The 21618-nt window shown below is 68.0% G+C and overlaps 1 protein-coding gene across 1 annotated transcript in view; it reads left to right on the top strand.

The window, feature by feature from the left end:
* Nucleotides 1–272: 272 nt before the first annotated feature.
* The window catches only part of PRDM16 (PR/SET domain 16), a 275230-nt gene continuing 253884 nt past the window's right edge, over nt 273–21618 (top strand). The window contains exon 1 of the mRNA XM_054583991.1: nt 273–310. Within this exon, the coding sequence (XP_054439966.1) occupies nt 274–310 (37 nt within the window). The 5' untranslated portion in view covers nt 273. The remainder of the gene's footprint in view (nt 311–21618) is intronic.

Below are 21618 nucleotides of genomic sequence, written 5' to 3'. Positions count from 1 at the left end.
GGGGCGGGGGGAGAGCGAAGTGAGGCGAAGCCCGGGAAGGCCGAGGAGAGCCCCCCAATCCCGCGCCGGGGCGGCGGGCGGCGGCGGCGGCGGCGCGACGATGAGGATGATGAATACATTGCAAAGTTTTTTTGGCCCCGGCGAGGGGTGTCAGATTGAGTGCTCTGTGCGCATGTGCGAAGGTGTCCAAACTGACAATGCTGGGGAGATGAAGATAGTGTGTAGCTGCTTCTGGACTCAAGGAGGAGGAGAGAGATTCCGCGAGCCGACACCATGCGATCCAAGGCGAGGGCGAGGAAGCTAGCCAAAAGTGAGTCTCCTGCGCTCGGCCGCGCCGCGCCGGCGGGCCCGGGCCGCGGGGCCGGGGCGGCCGGGCCAGGGGTGCGCGTCGGGGCGCGGCCGGCGCGCCGCGGGCTCCCGGCCCCCGGCTCGGCCGCGCGGCCCGGGGGCTGCTCCGCCTCCCGCGCTCCGGGGCGGCCGGGCTCGGCGCGGAGGCTCGGGGCGCCGGGCCGCGCGCTCCCCGAAGGCGCCGGCCCCCTCCTCGCCGAACCCCCTCCCCCCCCACCCCCCCGCCAGGCGCTCGGGCCCGGGAACCCGAGGCGCGCGGTGGGGGCCGGGGAGGGGGGCGGAGGGGGCGGGCTGGGGGTGGAGGGGAGCGAAAAGCGAAAGTTAGCGAAAAGTTGACGAAAGGGGAGAGCAACTTTTCCTCCTCGCTCGCTCTCTCCCTCTCTCTCCGAGTGGCTCTCAGTCCTGGTCAAATCATATTCCGGGCTTTTGAAATAGTGGGCGCTAGAGCACCGCCTTTGGCGTCCGCCAGCCGGGCGCAGAGGAGGGAGACCCCGAGCCGGGGAGGGGGCGGAGGAGGGGGCGCGGGCCGGCGCCCACCGGCTCCGCGGGCGCTGGGCCGGGCTGGCGACGGCAGGGCGGCCGCAACCCTTGGGGAGCAACATGGAGACGCTTTCCCGGGCTCGGAGCTGGGGTCGTGAAGTTCATTCCCAAGGGGTGCCCGCGCGGCGGAGGGCGCTGCTCGGTGCCTGCCTCCGGCAGCCCCTGCGGGCCGCCCGGGCGCCGGTGCCGCCTGCAGCCGCGTCCTCGCCGGGCCGCCTTCCGACCCGCCGCCGCCGCCTGCACCCGCGGCCCCGCTCGGACGCCTCCACGCCTGCTCGCCTGGCGCGGCCACAGAGCCCGGCGGGGACAGCGCTGCCCCGGCGAGGCCGCCCGGTCTCGGTCTTACTTTCTCTTTCGCTCCGTCCCGGGCTGAGCCTCCGACTCCGCGCGCCCAGCCAGCCGCCTCTCCGTCCTCACCTCCGGGTGCCCGCCGCCGCCCCGGCGCTCCCGCCGCCCGCGCCGCCGCGCCTCGGGGCCACCCCGCGCACCCTCCACGCCGCGGCGCCGGCGCCTTCGGCCGCGAGGCCCCCGGGCCTGCGGTGACGGCCCGAGAGGCGGGCAGGTGGGGGCGGCAGCGGCAGCGCGGCCGGGCCAGGGCGGCTCCCGCAGCCCCGGCAGAGGCCCGGCTGCAGCGAAGCGGCGAGCGCCGCGCGGAGTGGAACCGGCGCCCTCGGCCCTCGCCGCCCCCTCCTCCGCCGGCCGCCGGCCCACGGGCGGCAAGGGAGCCCGGCCTGCTCCCCTTGGGATCCGCGGCCGACCACCAGGCCGTTCGATCGGCTCCTGCCCGGCCTGACCCTGCCGCGCCCGGCGTCGCCGCACTCGGGGCGGCCCCAAGCGCCAGCCCGGTGGGCGCGAAACTTGCGACAGTTTTCCGAAGAAGTTCCGTTCTCCGCGTTCGGCACTCGGCCCGGCTGGGCGGGTCGGCGGCTCCGCAGTCGTAGGCCGTGTGTGGGGTCCACCCGGGAAAAGCAGCTGCCCGCTTATGCACAGGCTGCCCCGGGGCCCTGCGGGAGGCCGTTGGGGCCCTTCGTGGAGGCGCCCCCTTTGCCACCAGCCTCCTCGGCCAGGTGCTCCTGGCCGGGGACCACTCCCCCAGCCTTCCCCGCCTTCCCTGATTTCTGGCCCCTCTTGGTGCGAACGAGGCCCCTTTTTTGCCGCTGGCTCGGCAGCTCCAGTGCTACCTGCCTGCGGGCGTGTGGGGTGTGCGTTTTCTTGTGCACGTTGGGGTCTGTGTGTGCCCAGGGCTGACTCCGGATTCTCAGTCCCGGCTGCCAGCCACCTGGGTCAGGCGCTCTCCCAGGAAGGGCCCAGGGCTCGAGTGAGAGAGTGGAAGGTGGCCTCCTTCTCCTGGCCTTCGCTGCAAGCGAGAGGCGGCGGGAAACTTCCCACGCCAGGCAGGCAGCCAGCCTGGCCCCCGTCTGGCCTTCAGCGTCCCCACCCGCTCCACCCCAGCAGGTGGGGCGGCAGCCGCACAGGCGGGAGGGCCAGGCCCCGCTCAGGACCCGGAGAGGGGCCTGGCGGGCCCTGCAGCCCAGCCTGGGGCTGGAGAAGGTGACCAGGGGTCCGGCAGTGCACGGAGGTTCCTTTCCCGGGAGTCCCTGGTGAGAAAAGCAGAGGCGAGCAGGACCGGCAGGCCCAGGCCCAGGCGGAGCCCACACGGGGTGGGTGCTGGGGGGCCCTCCCTCTCGGCCCGAGCTGGGCCAGCTGCCCCCAGCCACCCCCAGAAGGTGGCCTGGCAGGCACCGAAGCGCGGCTGCCGCCCTGACAGGGAGCACAGGGCCCGTGGAGGAATTCCGTGTCAATGGACAGTATTTTAAGCAGATGGGGACGTCCCCGGGGGCCTGGCTCCAGTACCCGAGTCGGAGGCAGAGGGCAGCTCCAGGGCCTCCGTCGGACCCCTCCCCGCTGGGCCACAGCCCGGCCAGGGGCAGGGGCTGGAGCTGAGGGAGAGGTCACGGGTAGAGGCCAGCGTGCAGGGCTGGGCTATGCCGGCGGCCCTGTGCTGGGCAGAGGAGGACACCCAGGGCCGTGGGTGTGACCCCAACACAGAGCGGCGGGCTGGCCCAGAGGGGCATCTGTGTCCCCCGCGGTCCCCCAGGCCCCGCTTCAGGGGGCCCTCCCGCGGGGCCTGCAGGCTGGCTGAGCTGGTGGCACCTTGGGGCCCTCACCGGGGACTCAGGGTTGAGCTCTCCAAGGGCAGAGGCCCTGGGCGTCCAGGCCTGGGCTGCGGCTCAGCTGCTGGGAAGCCCACCCGGCCCTCAGCCGGAGCCTGGGCGGGTGGGGGCAGCGCTAGGACGGCGCGGCCCAGGGTGCCCTCGCGCAGGCCCGGGCAGTGCTGGCTTGTGGGGAAAGGAGGCTGTCTCTGCCTCCCATTTCAAAACCAAGAGCCTGACAAAAGCCTGGAGTCCCTGCCTCTGCTCTGAGCAAGGTGGGCAGGTGGCTGGGGGCCAGGACAGCTGCGGTGCCTTCCCCACCACCGTGCAGGGAGGGACGGCCCAGGAGACTGTGCCCGGCAGGGCCTCCATGGGAGCTGCCCGTGAGTGAGGCCTGATCGGCGCGCAGGTGACACATGCCAGGGTCCCAGCTGCCACGTCCCCCAGGCCTGGGGATGCTGTCCTCAGGACGAAGGCCGCCCAGCCCTGAGGCGGGGTGGGGACTGCCCCCTCCGCTGGAGGTGGCCCTTTGTGTGCCGTGTGTGTGTGTATTGGGGTGCTGTGTACTCGAGACAGGTTGGGGGAATGGAGCTGGAGGCCGAGCTCCCTGCCGGCTGGCTCTCCCCCCGACACAGGCCAGGCTCCATCCCCACCGGCCTGCCCGTCTCCCAGCCTCGGGCCGGTCTGCCCCTCCACCAGCCCTCCTCCTGGAGCCAGGACGGCAGCCTCCTGTTTGGACTCCTTGTAGGGCCACAGCGCCAGGAAGCGTCCGGCGGTGGTGGAGCGGCTGGCCCGCTTCGGGCGAAAACTCGGAGGCCGAGGTGGAGGGGCGGGGTGCAGGGCGGGCGGCCAAGGCCAGGTGCCCCGCGGCAGCTCGCGGCAGCCTGCGGGCTCTGGTTTCCCGTTGGCCTGCGGGTGGGCCCTGGCCGGAGGCCTGCGGGAGGAGGGCGGGGGTTGCCAAGACCTGCGAGTGGAGGGACCTGCGCGGCTTTCCCCCAGGAGGGCACGGCTGCTTTCCAGGGCCCCGGCCGCCGAGGCCCGCCACCGCTGGCGCTGCGGTCCTCCGCAGCGACAGAGCAGGTGCGGGCCAGGCCTCCCGACCGCTGCCGGGCCCTCAGCTCTGCGCTCCCTGCCTCCCCGCCTGGCAGAGCGCGGGCGGGGGACCTGGTACCCGTTTCTGTCGAGAAGCCAGGTGCTGGCGGTGGGGCCCGCGGAGGCTCCCCCCGCTGGGCCCCCGGGGGAGGCACGCCAGCTCTCTGGGCCACTTTGGGCGCGATTAGCCCCCTGTTTTATTCAATTAGGAGGCAATTAGGGATCCTTGGGGGGCTGGGCTGGTAATTAAGGTGATGTATAATTAGAGTTTCAACAAAAATTATCCAGGATTAAAAATCTTTTGAGTAATTTCGTTTAAAAATCTTAAGTAGCGCTAAATACAATTTATCAGGCTTTGAACCAAACCCCTGTAACACGTCTTGGACGCTGCAGCTCCTGTCTCCAGGGCGGGAGGACGAGGAACAGCCAGGGTGCCGTCCCCGTGTGCGCGAGAGAAACTTCTCGGAGCGAAGGGAGCGCCCGGGCCTTGCGGTGCGTACCGGGCGGCTGCGGGCGCAGACTCGGCCGCTGAGGGCTCCGGAAGGCGCGGGCCGACCGGGGCGCGGGGCCTGGGGACCCCGGGAGGAGCCTAAGGTCGCTGCAGTGGCTCCCAGTCCTCCGCACACAAAGTCACCGCCAGCTCCCGCGCAGGGGGAGCCGCGCCCGCGTCTACGCCACGCAGCCGGCTCGTGGAGGCGGCTGTGCCCCGCACGTGTGACCCCAGCGCGGCGGGTGCAGCACCCTCCTCCAGGGCCTGGTCTGGCCCCAGGGGTCTTGGCCTTCTAGCTTCCCGGACGGGAGGGCTCCTCGCCGGAGCCCCTGACTCTGGACCCAGACTCTGCGGGCGGGCAGGCCCGGTAGGCAGAGGCTTCGCGGACCCAGGCGGGAGAAGCGCGGGAGCCTCAGTCTCCGCTGGGGCAGCGAGGCGAGGGGAGGCGGTTCAGGGATCCAGGACCGAGGTGAGGGTGGGGTCAGGCTCTCCAGGATCGGCCGGCCTCCCTGGCCCGCATCTGCTCAGCCCGGCTTCCGCGGAGGTGGCCCCGGGGTGGGCCGTGTTCTCCACACACCTGTCTGCTGGGGCGGCGGCTGTGACCGCAGCCTGAGCCCATGCCCCTTCCCTGCCTGCGCTTCAGCCCCTGGGGAGGAGGAGGTCAGGGTTCCCTTAGAGGTGCCCATGGTCACGTGGAAGGCAGGACCCCACCCCCGGCTTCAGTGACCCTGAGAAGGATGCGGCCTGGCTGGCCGGCAGCTCTGTTAGGGTGAGAAGCCCAAGGCCCAGGCACAGAGAGGTCAAGCAGCCCAGGCAGGTCACACAGCCAGTTAAGGCCGAAACTGCCCCTTAGAGGAAGGCCTCCCAGGTTTCTTCCTCAGCAACCCTTCCCCAAGGGCGAGCCGCAGGTATTTCCACAGGGTTCATTCTAACGCCTCGGTTTCGGCGTTTGCCCAAGGCCAGTGCTCAGCTTGTAGCAGGGCTGCTCTTAAACAGCAGACGGAGGAGACACCAGTGTGCCCAGAGCCTGTGGGGACTCGGCCTCCTCCAGGGTGGGGGTCTTCCTGCCCCTGGCCCAGGCGATGCTCCCACCCAGGCTGGTGGGAGGTCTCCCTGCCCACCCCGCCCCCTGCACCGCAGCGGCTGGGAGTCCTCCTCCCAGGGCAGGTGCAGAACAGTGGGAGGCGGCGACAGCCTGCCCCCCCCCCCAACGGCGCCTCTGCCTCAGCAAATGCAGGCCTGTCTGCTGGCCTCCCGCCCCCACCCCCGAACCTGGGGCGAACCATCGCCCCCTCCCTGCCGGGCAGCCCGGGAGAGGTGGCCTTGTCACAGGGCCGAGGGAGCTGGGACTTCGTCGCCCGCCCAGCCTGGACCCATGGCTGGTGCTCAGGCCCGGCCCCTCGAGGGCTCCGGCCTCGGTGGCCGTGCTGGGCCGGCTGGGGCTCCCCGGCTCCTGCGGGCCCAGGGCAGTGGAGGGGTGGCTGCTTTCCGGGCTTCACCACCGAAACTCCTCCGTGGCATAGAGGTGCCCAGGCTGCCCGCCCGGCCTGCCTCTCCGAGACTCAGGGGGACGCGCGGCGCCCCGGAGCTCTCGGTACGAGTGCTGCGCTCCGAGATACATATTTGTTTAATAGTTAACATTCTGGGCAAAAAAAAAAAAAGGAGGGAAGTCAGATTCTGGTGAAGGCTTTGCTTATTTTATATCCACTATAACTATTTATGTCCATGAAAATTGGCTTAATTATATCAATGGAATGTTTCTTTTTCAATTCTGTATGCAATTAGTCCATCTTGCCGGCTGCAATTTATTTTAATAAAAAAATAAACCAGTGGTGTGTTCAGTTCCTCGTCCCCTGGGGACAAATGCGATTGGTGTGTTTAATTTCATTAACTACAATGCGGCCTACTGGAAAAATGTATAAAATCAGCTTTATACAGCTTAAACACTGGCATTTGAAACAAATCATTATTGCATTAGCTGTCACACTGGTAATTCTAGAATCTAAGGAAAAAAATATATTATGGCTGTTTTTATAACCCTTTGCAAATGCACTGTTAAAATAATTTATAATCATTTGGAAACACGGCCGGGTCCCGGTGAATATTTTATCTCCTCTCACTGAGGCGCCGCGTCATCCCGGGCACATTTTGCCTCCGGACGCTTGTGCCGCTTCCGGCCCGAAGCCTCCTCTTTCGGGGGCTCTCCCGGCACAGCCCCGAGGAGCTGTTTGTGCTCTGGCCCGAGCCTGCCCTTGAGTTGGACTCCGTGGGGCGGTGACGGAGGTTTTGGAAATACACCTGGGGTGCAGGGGACGGGAGAGGCTGGTGCTCGGGGGCCCTGCGCGCACCCGGCCTCCCCTCCAGCCCCAGCGGGGGGCGGGGAGGGCTCCGTGCACAGGCAGGGCCCTCCAAGCCAGGGAGCAGACCCTCCCGTGGAGGTGGCCCGTGCTCCCGTGTCCCAGCCCGGGGAAGCGAGGAGCCTCCTCCCCACGGTCACCTTCCGCAGCCCTGCTCAGAGGCCCGGGGGCCGGCGGCCAACACCTGCACTCTGACCGCACCAAGAGGATGCAAAGTGAACCCGGCTGGGGACTCCGCCAGCCTGGCCGCCGCTCGGGCTGCGTGCACTGCAGCCCGCCCCCGCCCGGCGTGGGTGCGGAGGGCGTTCCCGCGTGTGCGTGTCGGGGTCAGCTTCCTCCGCCGAGGCCCGGCCCAGCCTGCGCGGACTCTGCGGCCCAGGGGGCAGAGGCGGGGGCCCTGGCGCCGCACCCCCGGGCACGGTCTGGGTCTGCGGGGAGGGGTGGCCGCTGGTCCGTCCCAGCGCGGAGGCGGAGGGGGAGCCCTTCTGCTGTGGAAGACTCAGCCTCCGCCCCTCTGCGGGCTCCTCGGGGTATCTGCTTGGGGCTTTATCCCTTCCCTGCCCCCAGTCGTGCCCACGGGCACGCGCGGGGAGCGGAGCCTTCCGTGGGCTTGGCCTGAGGCCTGGCCTGGGACTGCTGTCCCCCATGTAGGGGGAGAGGGGCTCCCAGGTGGCCCCGGGGATTTCCTGGGGAGCAGCCGGGAACGCCCTTTGTCACTTCTAGCCCCGTTAAGGGCTGTCCCCTCACCTGCCCCTTAGCCTCGTGACTCATCTGGGTAGATTTAGGTACATCTGATTGTTTCCTCTTGACACAATGGATTTCAGCGGAGTGATGGCTGGGGTGGGGGTGGTGCAGGCTCACTGTCTTTGGGTCTGAAGCCCCTCCTGCTGGCCGGGGAGGCCCAGGGCCAGGTCTCCCCTGATCCCTGGCTGTGGGGGCCCGGTCCTGCTGATAGGACCTCCGTGTGCCCAGGGTGTGTCTTCAGGCTTGGGGTTTGCTTTCCATTTGGTGAGTTGCCGAGTTGAGAAATAAGTGGCTTTGTCTACGTTCCTACTTTAGAAAGAATAACAAAGCCAAATGCTTCATGCAAATGCCACGTCCTGGCCCGCGGGTGCCCCGGATGCTGCGCCTGAGGCCTCGTGGGGGGCCCTGCGGCGGCCGCCGTGGGAGGGGTCAGGGGCACCCCGCTCGCCCAGCTTTGCGGGGCGGGCTCCCGCTGCCAGGTCCCATGTCGCGGCCACGGGGCGCCCTGGTGCAACCAGGGAGGGCGTGGCGCTTGGGAGGGTGAAGTGAGGGGTGGCTCAGCTGGAACGTTGCCCTGTGTGTGTGCGTGTGAGCGCCTGTGCCTCACGCGCTGCCACGGCCGGCCTCCGGCGGGGGTGACTGCACGGAAGTTTCTGGAAGGGTCTGGCATGGTGTCTCCTGAGCGCTCTTGCTCAGAAGGCGGGGGTTCTGGGGTGGCCGGGGGGTCCGTCCGCGTGGCAGGCGAGCCCTGCGCCAAGCAGGTCAGGGCACTCTGGGGTGTGCTGCTTCCCTGCGCTCAGAACCGAGTTTTGGTGTTATGTCCTTGGCCTGCCTGGGAACCTGCTCTGTGGTCCTGAGCCTCCGGACCTCCGAGGGGCGGTTAGGGGGCCTCCGCGGGCGCCCAGGCCAGGAGGAGGGCAGGGGCCCAGGCTCTGCCCCCAGAAAGCCCGGCCGAGGGCTCCCGTTGGCTCCTGCCCTGCGGCTCCCGCGGTTCTTAGCTCGAGAGTTCGCCTTTTCAAACCGGGAAGACAGGTGCGCGGCCCGTTTCGGCCCCTCCGACGCGCAGCCAGGTGTTCGCCGAGCTCCAAGGCCAGCGCCGCCCCCCGGCTCCCCCCAGCCTGTCGGCCGCGATGGGCCTTTTCCGTCCCGACATCTGTCCTCAGGGTTTAAACAGCTGCTGACATCTGCCGGCTCCTTCTTATCAGAGGCTGCCCTGTTCCTGCAGGGGGAGGGGGGTCCCCTGCTGTCGGGGCCGCCCAAGTCCATCTGCCCCTTCATCTCTGCCCCTGGAGCCCAGCACGGCGTCCACGGACCTACTGTGTGCGGGGCTCCTGGCCGCAGCAGGCTGCTCGGCTCGGGAGTGGGAGGGGGGTGCGTTCAGAGGAAGACGCGGTCACGCTGTTGTGCTCTGGCCAGTGTGGGACTCTGGGGGTTCGCAGATGCTCGCCAGACCCTTTGATCGGCCCTGGCCAGTGGTGCTTGTCCAAGAGTCTGGGCCTCTGTGTCCAAACTTGGGGAAGGGACAAAACCAGACTCAGCCCAGCGGGCCACCGCAGCCTCGGCACCGTGGGGACAGCCAGCTCTCCCCCTCCGCGGCCTGGCCGCTGTGCTGGTGGAGGGGTCGCCAGACCCTCCACTAACTGCTGTATGTCAAGTGAGGCCGCAGGAGACGGTGGCGGGAGGGAGGGGGTGGAGGTCGGCGCCCGTTTTAGCTTCTGTGAGTCTTGCCCTCTGCTTTAAATTCCGTGGCTCAAATGCAATCCGTATAGTGTCTCCCGTCCCCTTGGGCGGGCAGGGCACTGCCACCGTTTCCACAGAGGAGGACCAGGCCCGGGTGGATGCAGGGGGTGTGGGGCTGAATGTGCCCGGCCCTCTTTCCTGGGACACCGTCTAATCCCGCGTCTCCGTGCCGAAGCTGGCACAGCGCAGCGCGGAGACACGGGTTTGCAGAATGGACTCCCATCGCTCCGTCTAGCTGCCCGGCCAGGGCAAGGGCGGCCGCGCTGAGTGCTCAGGCCTCCGTATCTGCTCGGCGGGCTGCTCCCGCCGCTCAGAGAGGCCGGCCCGTTGGGCCACGAAGCATCGAACGGAGACCAAAAACGCGGCTTGCGGCAGCAGCCTGTGGTGGTCGCCTCCCCCCTCCCCGCCCCTGGCTGCAGCCTGTCAGGAGCTTGTCACGGCCTGGCACTTAACGTGCCCTCAGATGACGCTCCCTCCTGAAGGCTCAGAATGAGGCCATGGCCCCGGAATTTGCACGTGTGCACGCGGGCACTTTCTCGGTCCCGGGAAAGTGATGTGATTAGCTCTTCCCGTTTCGGAAACGGGCATCTCTTTCTGGGGCTGCCCTGACTGCCGTTTCTGGCCCCCGAGTTCAGAAGTGGTGGCTGGCGCCTCTGGGGTCCCGTCGCTGCGCTGCTGGCCTGGCACCGAGCCTGCGTGCAGTGTTGGGAGAAACCGCTGGTGGCCCTGGGGGTCGGTTCTAGGCGTCGGTGTCGGGGAGCCACCGTGCCGCGGGGCCCAGGGCCCCTGTTGGGAGGGCACTTACGACCCACAGCACGTCCCTGGCTCGGGGAGCACCGTGCTGCCTCGGGCGCCAGCCAGCATCGCGGGGCACGGTGTCCACCGGGCTGCGCCACGGCCCTGTCCCCTGCCACCTGCTCGCCCCTCCCCGGGAATCCTGGCTTTCCCTGCAAACACCCACAGCTCTCATTCCCGGAAAAGCCAGAGCATTCTCGAGCCGCTCGACAGCCGGGGAGCGTTCTCTTGGCCGGAGCCTCCGCCCCGCGAGGGAACGTGGCCCCCGACGTTGACCCTTCGTCCGGTCAGCGTGCCGGCCTGGCCTTCAGGGCGCGTGCAGATGTGCCCGCCTATGTGCGTGGGCTCTGCATTCACACATGCGTGTGCGAAGCTGGGTCCGATGTCTGAGACTGACCCTCGGGCCTTTCTGTTTTGCCAGTGACAATGCAGCGTCCCCGAACACCCGCGCTTTGCGAAGAGCCCCTCACCCCCGCCGTCCCCCACCGCCGAGCCCTGCGTGGCCGCAGAGGCTGCAGCTGCGGCCGCCGGGCCGGCCCAGGGCCGTTTGCAGCTGGCCGGGCGGGGAGAAGAGACCGAAGTTCAAAGGTGGAGGGGGGCGGCCTGCCAGCACTTTCCCGCACGTCCCTCACCCCCAAGAAGAAACAAAGACGAGAGGGGGCTGTTTAGATAATCCTGGGCCGTAGCACTCACATTTAGAAAAATTAGGCCCTCTTGAAAAATGACAGAATTATGCGGCCAGTGTCAGGTTCCGAGATAATGATGTGTCTGTGTGCGAAAATATTAAATTGCAATCACACGCCTGTGAGGGCCTCTCTGAATAGGGATTCAGTTCCCGCCCGGGCTGCACATAAAGCTAGTGACTGACAGGACACAAATGCTGTCAGGAAGCGCGGGCGGGGGACAGCCCGACCCCGCGCCGGTGCCGCGTCCCCGCTCTCGGCCCGCCGAGCCGCCCTTTTATTCCACGACGCAGCCCGGCGACGCGGCTAATTATTTATTTATTATGTTAGCAGGAAGGAGAGGCTATCAGAGGCAGATCAATTTTTCCCTGGAAGTGATTTGACTGGATTTCAAAAATAAGACCCACTGAGACACGCGGGGCCCATCCTCCCATCGGCCGACGTTCGCGCCGTGGCTCTGCCGGCCGTCCCCGCGTGGCCGCTGCCGCGCCGGCCCGCCCCCGGCAGCCCCGGCCCGAGGCGGGCTCCGCCGGGCCAGGCCGGAGCCCCTTCCGATGTGCCCAGCGCTGCCCAGGGGGCTGGGGTCCGCGGCTCCTTCCGGGCCCAGGAAACCCGAGAGCAACAAGTCAACCTGGGGCGGCGGGAGGTTTCTTCAGGGCCCGCGGAGACCCGGCGTCTCTGATAAGAAGCCGGTGAGATGGGGGTCCCGGCCCCCGGTTCGCGGACTCTCCCCGCGCTCGGGGAGCTCGTGCGAGCGTGAGCGCGTGTGCGATGGTGGGGGTGGAGTCTGAGTGGCTGCACGTTTGGCCGAGTGTCCTTGTGCACAAAAGGGCTGGAAAAAAAACCAGCGGAAAGAAAGAGCGCTCAGAAATCAGGGGGCAGAGAGCCGGCCCAAGGGGGGCTCTCGTTTCCCGTCGCGGAATCAGAATCGCAAAGCGCAGGGGCCCCGGTCTTAACTTTCTCTCCATCGAAGGTGTTAATCTTACCTTCCAAAGGTTAGATAAAGCCGCTCAAAGCTGCTGTGTGTTATTGAATCTCATCTGCTAATTATGGCGGGGACCGCTCGAGGCCCATCTCGGCCTCCCCCCCGGCCCCAGGCTAGCAGCCTGGATAAGGAATCTTTCTTTGCTCCGAGTTCTCCCTTTACCTCGGGTTTTAGGTTGCCTCCAGCCCTGACAGACTACCCTCGTTCAAAGGGGCGGGGGCACCGATGACCAGGCGAGGGTGAGAAGCCCATTACGGCAGCCCGGTCCCGGCGGCCCCTCGGGAGTCCCCCTCCTTGACCCACAGCCTCAGCAGGACGGAGGGAGGGAGAGGGCGGGCGTGGAAGAATGCCGCCCGGCGTTTTCTGACAAAGAACGCCCGATTCTTTATTCACCGGGGTAGAATAATGCTTGGCCTCACCTGCGGGGCCTGCCGGCTGGCGGAGGGGCGCAGACACGCCGGCGAGGCCCACCGCGGGACCGAAGGACGAGGGGACCCCCGGGACGGGGCTGCGATGGCCAGAAGGGGGGCGCAGCCTGGCCACGGGGTCGCGGGCGGAGGAGGCCGCCTGCGGGCTGGCGTTACCGTGGCTTCTCTCCCTGAAGCCTGTGACCCTCACAGGATTTATAAAAGCAAACCTGAGCAAAACCTGCCCTTTCTGCCCGGCCCGGAGGCAAAGGTCCTGGGGTGCCAGGCCGGCGGGCAGGGCTGGGCGATGAAGCCCAGGACCCCGGGGGCTGCTCTGCACCGGGGGCTCTTCGTCCGCACTCCCCACGCTGCAGACGGGGCGAGTGGCCCATCGTCTCGGCTGGCCTTGGGCCCGGACCACCCGAGCCCGCTGGCCGGCTCAGTGTGGGGGCCGAGGGTGGGGGGCTGCCCTCGGGCTCGGCGCCCCTGCGCAAAGGGGGCCAGGGGGTGTCGGGGGCGTGGAGGCAGCCCGGCCCCCCAAGGGGAGAGACTTTCTGCTCCCTGAGGTCTCGGGAGGCGCAGGCCCCTGCAGGTCCCTCGGGAGCATCTCCGGGCCGGCGTGATGCGTGTCGGGGGCAGGGGCCCCTCCTTGGCCTCTAGTCGCCCTGGCCCAGGCCGAGACAGACTGGGGAGCTGCAGCTGAGCCGGGGACCTGGGTGGACGGGCCCTGTCTCGCTGAGGAGGCCTGCGGCTGGGGGTCTGGTTTCAGAGCAGAGCAGGGAGCTCCCGGGAAACATCCTTCGCCCCGTCAGGGCCGAGGTAGGGGGCGTGCGCCGTGAGCGCCTGGGTGGCCTGGCCCACTCCTCCTCTGTTGGGCCAGGACAGAGCAGGGGCCCTCGGGCCGTGGCACGCGCCCCGCCCGGGACCTCCAGCCCGGCCGGCAGGGCGGGGCCCGTCCTCAGGGTGCGGAGTCTGTCCCCCCTGAGCCGCGAGAGCTGGGGCGGTACCTTCACCCGTCCGTCCAGAAGGGCGCCCGGGACGCAAAACGAGACCTGTGTGCCCGACGGGGCGAGCGCCTGTGCCCCCCCTCGGCCTGGCCCCCGCTTTCGCCCTCCTCTGCATCAGGACAGGGGCTCATTGTGCCCTGCCCCTGCCTGCGACGCTTCTGACCCGTTCAGATGGGACACGGGGAAGGGGCTGGGGCCCCGGGAGGGAAGGGGCGGCCAGAGTGGCTTCGGCAGGACATGGGACCGCGGCGTGGCGATGGCTTCTGCTGTCTGCGGGGCAGAGGCGGTCATCGTTCGCGGCCGCGTTGGGTTTCTGGAACTTTCGGAGGCCTGACTAAAGGCAGAGTTGCACGGGGGTGTGTGGCCTACAGGTTTAAGGGCTCATGGGGAACGATCGTTTGATGAGAACCGAGCGGACGAGTCTGAGCGTCATGGGTCGGGGTCCTTCGCGCCTGCACGGGCCCTGGCCCCCTGCGCTGGGGGGCGGCGGGGCTCCGGGGTCGCGGTGGCCCGCGGCCCGCGCGGCCACGCAGACGTCTCCGCCCACCCAGTCTCCAGGGAGAGCAGCCTGGGGCTGGGGGGCTTCTCCGAGCCCACCCTGCGAGCGCCAGCGCCCGGGCCCAGGCTTGGGGGCAGGCGCTGTCTTTTGGGGTCTCGTGCTCAGTCCTGCTCAGGCAGTTTGGGGGTGCCGAGCGGCAGGTCCCACCACTGAGAGGGGCCGCCGCGTCTCCTCGCTCCGCGTTTCTCCAGCCGCCATCCGACTCCTGAGTGTGCCTTTCGTGTTACTCCGGGGACGTGCTGAGCACTCGCTCAGGGACCTGCAGGGTGACGGGGCTTCTGTAATCAGTTTGTGTGCCCACGTGTACACGCACACCCACACAGGTGCACATGCACGGGCTCACGTGCATATGCGTGTGTGCCCACATGCAGACACGCAACCGGCACACGTGCAGCGTGCCCTCACACCAGCGACACAATGCAGTGTATACACGCAACATGCACGCAGACATGCGTGCAAACGTGTGCAACGGCGCGTACACAGACACGATGCCATGAACCATGTTCCGGTGTTTGTCTCCGATGACTTAGGAGGCAGACGTGTGGACAGAGAGGGGGCACACGTTTGCAGGGGAGGGGACCCTTGTCCAGGGAGCTGGCGCTGGGAGTCCGGGTCCTGTCAGCTTGTAGAGCAAGAGGAGAGGGTGGCTGGGACCGCAGAGGCCAGGCGCGGCCGGGGTCTCCGCGGGAAGAAGGGTCGCGGCAAACGCCCGGCAGGGCGGGCCGGTCCCTCCTCCCTCGTCGTCGCGACGCTGGTGTGCTCGGCCTGGGGTGTCGGGCTGCTCCCCGGGGATGGGCAGGCAGAGGCCTCCCAAAGCACAGGCAGGGCCGGCTGGATCTGGTGTCGTGCAGGTCCAGGGGCGGGGGCCAGGGTCCCGTCTGGCCCTTTCAAAGGGACATTCGATCTGAACCCTGGGGCCCCGTAAGGAGACTCCTGAACAGAGCTGCGTGGGGATCAGAAGCGCTCCGCGCCGGGGGAGCACTTTGCGCCGCCCTGGGCTCTGGCAGGAGGCCCTGCGTGGGATTATCCGCCCCCTGGGAGGCGTGGAATTCCGGGGGCCGGGGGCCACGCCGCACAGAGCTCACGCAGGCCTCCGATAACGCGGGCTGCGCTCTGCGACCGGTCTGTCGCCGAAATTTGAGGTGTAGCCCCAGAGTGGAGGCCGCTGGCCCCGGACATTTGAGCCAGGGAGGCTCCGTCCCTTCTGCTCTCGCCCGTGGGAATTTGAGTCCCGGCCATGTCCGCCGGTACCTGTACCTGGGGCCCCCGCCCGCTCCTAAAACAAAGCGCAGCATCTTGCTCTCAGGCTGGCTGTTCGCGGGCGCCCGGCGTGAACCCCAGCTGCTGGCCCAGCGGGCCCGGCTGCACAGGGAGGCGGCCAGAGAGGCCGGGCGTGCCTGGCGCTGTTTGCCAGCGGCGTCTGGGAGCCGGTGGGTCCCTGGGCGGAGGCGCCGGGTTGGCCGCACACGTCCCGCTGCAGGTGCCGGCAGCCCCCAGGCCCTTCGTCCTACTCCCGCCTCTGGCCGCGGACACGGGCTCCCCATTCTGGGACTGCCACCCAGGACCCACAGACGTGTGGGCCCACCTGGCTGAGCTCAGCCTCAAACCGCCCTGGGGCGGGAGGAGGGAGGAAGGCCCGGTCCAGGCCAGGGCGGGCACATCCTGACTCTGGGTCCAGGCGAGGCGTCTGCACACCCCGTCCGGCTGCCCGCGGGAGGGCCGCGGAGGCTTGGGGCTCAGACAGACCCCCGCTGACCCTTGTCGCCTTGCAAGCTGTGTGGCCCGGGCCTGGCTTGTCCTTGGGGGCACAGCCCTCCCGCTGTGGAGTGGGACCCCCATAGCGTGTGGGCGGTGGCGCAGTCCAGGACAGGCCTGCCCGCTCCCCTGGAAATCAGTGTTCGTGTCCCCTGTCAGCTCACCTCCGGGAGCCCCGGCGGGTGCCCTCGGGGGGCCCGGGTGACTTGCCTGGCTCCCAGGCCGGCTCCCAGGCCAGGCCCTTCCCCCGGTGGGCACGACTGAGGGACCTGGCCCAGCCTCGCCGGCCCCAACTTTGCCGGCACAGACGCGTGTCCAGCCCTGGGAGCTGGCTCTTGGAGCGCCCGGGCGGCGGGCGGCTTCTCTGAACTCTGGGCTGTCTGGGCCTGGCCGCTAACCGCTGCTCTGGGCACGGCCCAGTGCCCTCCTCCGGCTGAGCTCAGAGGGGCCTCACGGCACACCCACAGGCGCGGCAACGGTCGCAGTGTCCTGGGACGGCAGGCAGTTTTGCGTCCTGGGTCCCTCTTTTCCTTCACTCATCTCAGGCCTCTTCTTCTCGGGGAGGACGGGTGGGGGAAACTGAGGCACGCTCAGGTGTGCGTGTGCGTTCGGGAGTGTTTGTAGGCTGTCAGTTGCGTACCTGGGAAGATCTGCATACAGGGCGTCAGAGCCAGGGCGGCCGACCTGGACCCCAGGGCCACGGACGCGGACCCACCGGGTGTCGGGAGTCACTGCTGCGGGCCGGGGTGGGCCCGCACTTCCTGTCCAGGGGTGGAGGCCCATGCCTCCAGCTCCCCCACACCCCTGAGCCGCGTGTCGGCCCGGCTCCCTCCTGTCGGTGAGCGGCCTGACCTGCCGCCTCAGGCAGCATTTCCATAGGGACACCTGGGTCCTGTTTGGGGGCAGGAGGGCCAGGTGGGAGCCCTGGGGGCTCGCCTCCCTACGCTGCGGCAGCGCCGGCTGGCACCCGTGAGCGCCGGGCCGGAGCCGGGCGGAGCAGGCCCTTCCATCGGGGCCGCCGCCGCCCCCACCTGCCGCCTTCCAGGGGCGACTTTATCGAGCTCTTCCTCTGCGTTGGCTTCCTCTCGGAGTTAACAAAGGACTCCGGGCTTCAGCTGGTGCTTGCCCGATTTATTTATCTTGTGAAGTACGAAGTTAATTAGGCAAAAGACCTGCGGAAGGTGCTCACGCTGGGAGACCTCGGGGAAACGAGAACCTGCCTGGCACCTGCGGGAGTGAAACCATGGGCGAGGGGCCCCGCCGCGTCCTCCGGTCAGGGCGGGGGAGGGGAGAGAAAAGGCAGAGGCCCGTGGCAGCCGCTGTCAACCGCGGGTGCGGCCGCCGGGAGCCTGCCCCGGGGGCTGCCCACGCCCCACGCCGGAGCCTTGTCGAGCCTCTCCCAGAAACCCCCGGTCTTTCGCGGGGGACGGGGAAGGGGAGGTTCGCTTCCCAAGGAGACCTCGCTGGGCCGCGCTGGCCCACCTGGCGCCTGGGGAGGGGTGGCTGCAGGGCTGGCGTCTCCCATCTACGGAAGGCGGAGTAGAGCCTTCCTGCTGGAGCCGCGTGAGGCCCAGGAGCCGGGCGTGCCCCCCACGCTGCACCCCCTGGTCCCGCGGGCCTCTCCCGCAGCCCGGGGGCCTGGCAGGGAGCCGCTGTCCACATTGGGGTCAGGTCAGGGGTCCTTCCTTACACTTGGCAGGCAACACAACCCCAAATGAGGAAATTCACATTTTTGGGTTTGTGGGAGGGAGTTTTCAGATCGTAGGAACAGATTTAAACCATCTTTGGTGTTTTTTGCAAACCCACTCTCGGTCAAGAATGCCCCGTGAGCTCCCGTTCCCGTGGACACTGCGAATCCTGCCGCTCCAGACCGCCAGCCCGGAGGGGCCGCCACCGGGCCGCTGGGTCCAGAGGCATTTCGGGTTGTGTGCGCCTTTGCCCACAGTTCTTGTCTTTACCTTTTTTTTTTTTTTAAACAAAAACAAAAACAAAAACAACCTTCAGATGCCTTTGGACAAATCTCTGGCTGTTGACAAATCAATTTTCCAGGGAGGGAAGCGCGTTCCTCTCGGTGGCACGGGGTCCGGCCTCCCGCTGGCGGCTGAGGAAAGATTAGACGAAGCTTCTCGGCGCGGTGTTCCCTCGTCCCCAATGACTCCTCCGCGCTGGCCTTCGCGCTGCATTCTTCTGCCTCTAACGCTGTTGCTCTCACCTTCTGAAGCCAGCCCGCAGCGCGGCTGAGATTTATGAGGTCCGCACCTCTCACAGGATCGCCTACGTTACACGTTCTCGGCTTCCCCGGCCGCCTGACCTCAGCCGCCGCTCTCGCGGCAGCCGGAGCGAGCGCACGGAGCTCTGCGGGGCTGAGTCTCCCCGTGGAGGGGTGGGGGTCAGCCCCGGAGTCTTCACCGCGTTAAATCGGGGAGCCGGGGGCCTGCGTCACTGAGGCCCTTCCCCCTGCACGTGTTCTTATGTGTTTGAATAAACTGAAAGTGGGACCCTTGGTCAGCGTGGGAGCGAGAGGGTCATGAAATGCATTTATAGACTGTCGCCCCCTGCTCCCTGTCCCCCCAGGGGGGTGTAGTGAATTTTGCGGGTGCAGCCCTGCCGTGGAAGGCCGGAGGCAGAGCCTCGGCCAGCGTTGCCCCGGCCTGCAGGACACGCCGGCAGACCCTGCCGCGCCTGCACCCTGTCCCCCGCAGAGGCACACAGCCGAGAGCTCATCGTTCTCTGAAAGGCGTGGGGCCCCGGGCCCTCATCCTGCCCCGGCCCCTGCAAACCAAAGCCACCTCTGGGGGGGCCCGCGCCCTGCGCGGAGCTCGTTCACCTCCCTGGGGCTGAAGGGCGGTGTGAGCGCTCCGTGGGGGCGGCGGGAGGGGTGGGAGCCCGTCCCTGCTCCTCCGCAGCAAAAATAAAATGTCCCCAGGCTGTGACGTGCGTGTTCTTCTGTCGGCCTTTTTATCTGATGGAGTGTCCTCATTGAAACCGAGGCGCCCCTGCAGATGCGGGCGGATGCCCCTTTCTTGGGCTGCGTTTGCTCCCCAAGTGGCTTGTTCCCAGGGCGGCCACCAGCACAGAGAAAAACCAAGGGCGCTGCGTGTCTGCACTTGCAAGTTGGCAGGTTGGATGTTTGTCCCCAGAACCCCGGCCTCTCCCCGTGGGTGTCTCTTTTGATTTAGTGAAGTAGGAGCATGCGCCTGTTACCTTGCCACACAGTCCCATCAAATGGAGAGCAGGCTCGTCCGCGTGACGCTGGCCCAGGCTCGGAGCACACTGTCCGCTCACCGGTGAATCCGTCCTCCCATCCACTCAGCCATTTAACCGTCCATCCTCCACCCACCCATTCGTCCCTCCATCCACCCGCCCATCCACCACCCCCCCACCCACCATCCCCCCACCCCTCCCCCTGCCCCCTCCCATCCCTTGCCAGGGGCTGTTACGGGGGCCCGCCCTGCCTCTGCCTACGCTCTGAGCCGCTCTGTCCGGGCTGCACGTGCTTGTGGGCGAGCTGGTCAGGAGGGACAGAAATGTCCTGCAGATTAAAGCCCGGGGTCCAGGAGGGTGGGGCTGCCCCTGCGTGTGGCAGACAGGAAGCCAGACCTTGCCCCCGACGGCCTGGGTTCCAATCCCGGCTCCGCCGCCTCCCGTCGGACTAGCAGAGTCCCACCCCGCTGGCCCCTGGGGAAGGGACGGGGAAAGCGGGTGAGTGTCCTGGCATCTAGGGAACAGTGCAAAGATGTCCCTGTTGTGGCAGGGACTCTGGGATCCAGACTGTGCAGGGGGAGCTGGTCAGGGAGGGGTGGCGCCGGTGGCACCACATCCCCAGGAGCTGCCCGTCTGCTCTGAAGGGAGTCCATCTGGGAGGCCTTGCCTTGTGCCTGCCTGGGGAGCTGGGGGCTGTGGCACCCGCTCAGCGTGGCTTCTGGGGTGTCTCTGACCCTGCCCAGGGGCGGCCCGCGTACCAGTGGTAACTCCTCAGGATGCCAGTGGCTGTTTTCACCTGAAGATGCTGACCTCGTGCCCCCATGGGCGCATGACCTCTGCAGAGGTCGGCCACACGGGCACCCCCACCTGCTAGCCTCGTGTACCTGTGGCGCCGCCCTGGGGCGGCGTTTGGTGCCCGCGGCTTGGGGGGCCCCTGGGCATAGCCTGCTGCTCTCCTCTTCCTCGGATGCTAATAACGGTCTCCCAGCGGGACCCCAAGGCCTCCTGAACTTTGAACTCTGGCCAAGACACACGGATCTCAAACCCTGCTGCCACGTCCCCCGAAGAGCAAGCCGGCAGCTGACCCGGCGTCCGGAAGCAGCGGCAATGTTCCTGCCTGAGCCTTCGGCCCCGAGCTGAGAGGAGACCCCTCGGGCCGGGACTTAGGGGCTCCCAGGGTGGGGGCGCTGTCTCCCTCCCCCGGTCACTGTGCAAGGTCTGGCGCGAACCCCACGGGGCAGCTCCCGCGTTACTCCCGTGGAGCCCCGGTGCCCGAGGCTTCCAGAGGGGGTCCGGGGACAGGCCAGGGTCCAGCCCGCGCAGCCCCTTCTCCCCACCGATGCCCTGCAGAGCGGGTGGGAGAACTGGCCTCCGTGAGGGTCTCCTGCCCCCACCCATGTTGGCCCCCGGCCCTGCGGGCTGTGTCCAGGCCAGGCTCCCTCTCGTCTAGAAGCCCAGAGGCCATGAGGAAACTTGGGGAGAAAGAGAGGGGTGGTTGTTAAACAGAGATCAAAATCCGGCCCCGAGGCCGCCGGTCACATGGCAGCCGTGCCAGGTGGGCGCTCGGACGCCAGTGACGAGTGGATGGGGAAACCGAGGCCGGGGGAGGGCGGTGGGAGGTGGAGATCGCCCACGGAGCAGAGGGCTTTCCTGCGAGGAATGCAGCCGGAGTGCCAGCTCCTCCGTATCCCGAGGCTCGTCCTCCCGGCCTTCCTGAGGGCCGGCCTCAGACACTCGGACCCGGGCGGGAGGCGCCGAGCAAGCCAGCCTGGTGCGCAGCGGGGGCCTCGCTCCCCTGTCCCATGCTCTGGCGGCTCCCGAGACCTAACGGGGTCAGGGGAGGCGGCCCGGCGGGGAGACGATGTAGAAGGGCCGCAGCGTGAACCCCGAAGCAGAGGGCGCCGCCCGCTCCGCAGTGTCCCCCGGCCACCTACCCACGCGCCCGTCTCGCCTGGGGCGCACCCTTAGACCTTCCCCGTGGCCACGCCCACGCCCTTCGGGGCTCATGGTGGCCGCCAGCGCTCCAGGGCCACCCTCGCGTCCCGGGAGAGGGCTCATTGGTCGGTGGCCCAGGGACAGTCGGGAGCGTGGGGGTGAGTGTGCTGGGGTCTGTTCAGGAGTCCTCTTTGCCTCTTCTGGTAACGCGTGCCCGTTCGTTCAAAAAGCTGCTTCTGACCCGCCTGGCAGGGGGCCCCTGACCAGCCGCCCTTCCTCCCAGGGCCCAGGCCGGCCCGGGGTCCAGGGCCGACGGGGGAGCAGGCGTCTGCTGGGTCCCAGGGCAGATGGCAGCTGCCGCTGGACCGTAGCCGAGCAGCGGCCGGTGTGGACAGGCCGCAAAGCACAGGGAGGGTCGGCGCGTGGGGGTCTGGCCGGGGCCCCCCGGCACGTCCCGGCCGAGAGCAGCTGAGACGAGGAAGGGCTTCTCGGTAAATTTCCCTAAGCGCCGAGAATTTCCACCAGTCGCCGCTGGCGTGTGGATTTCTGTGATTCTGTGGTCAGGCCGCCGTGTTCCAGGAAGTGCCAGACAGAAGTGGTGACTCTGGCCGGTGACCTTGGTCTGGGGAAAGCGGTGGCCACAGCCAGTGTGGTCTGTGGCTGTCGGTGACCTAGAAACTGACAGCTGAGGGCTGGGGGCGGGGGAGGAGGCCGGCTGCTTGCCCCAGAGCAGCGGGGGAGGGGAGCTCACAGCACCAGGGGCGTAGCTCAGCGGGGGGGGGCGGGGGGGAGCACTCAGGTAGGGGCAGGGTGGCGGCACCCGA

This window comes from Pteronotus mesoamericanus, unplaced genomic scaffold (genome assembly GCF_021234165.1).
Source record: "Pteronotus mesoamericanus isolate MK-2021 breed Mesoamerican mustached bat unplaced genomic scaffold, CSHL_Meso_final contig_1193, whole genome shotgun sequence".
NCBI lineage: Eukaryota > Metazoa > Chordata > Mammalia > Chiroptera > Mormoopidae > Pteronotus > Pteronotus mesoamericanus.
The sequence above is the reverse complement of the archived record's forward strand: the minus strand, read 5'-3'. Positions and strand labels throughout refer to the sequence as shown.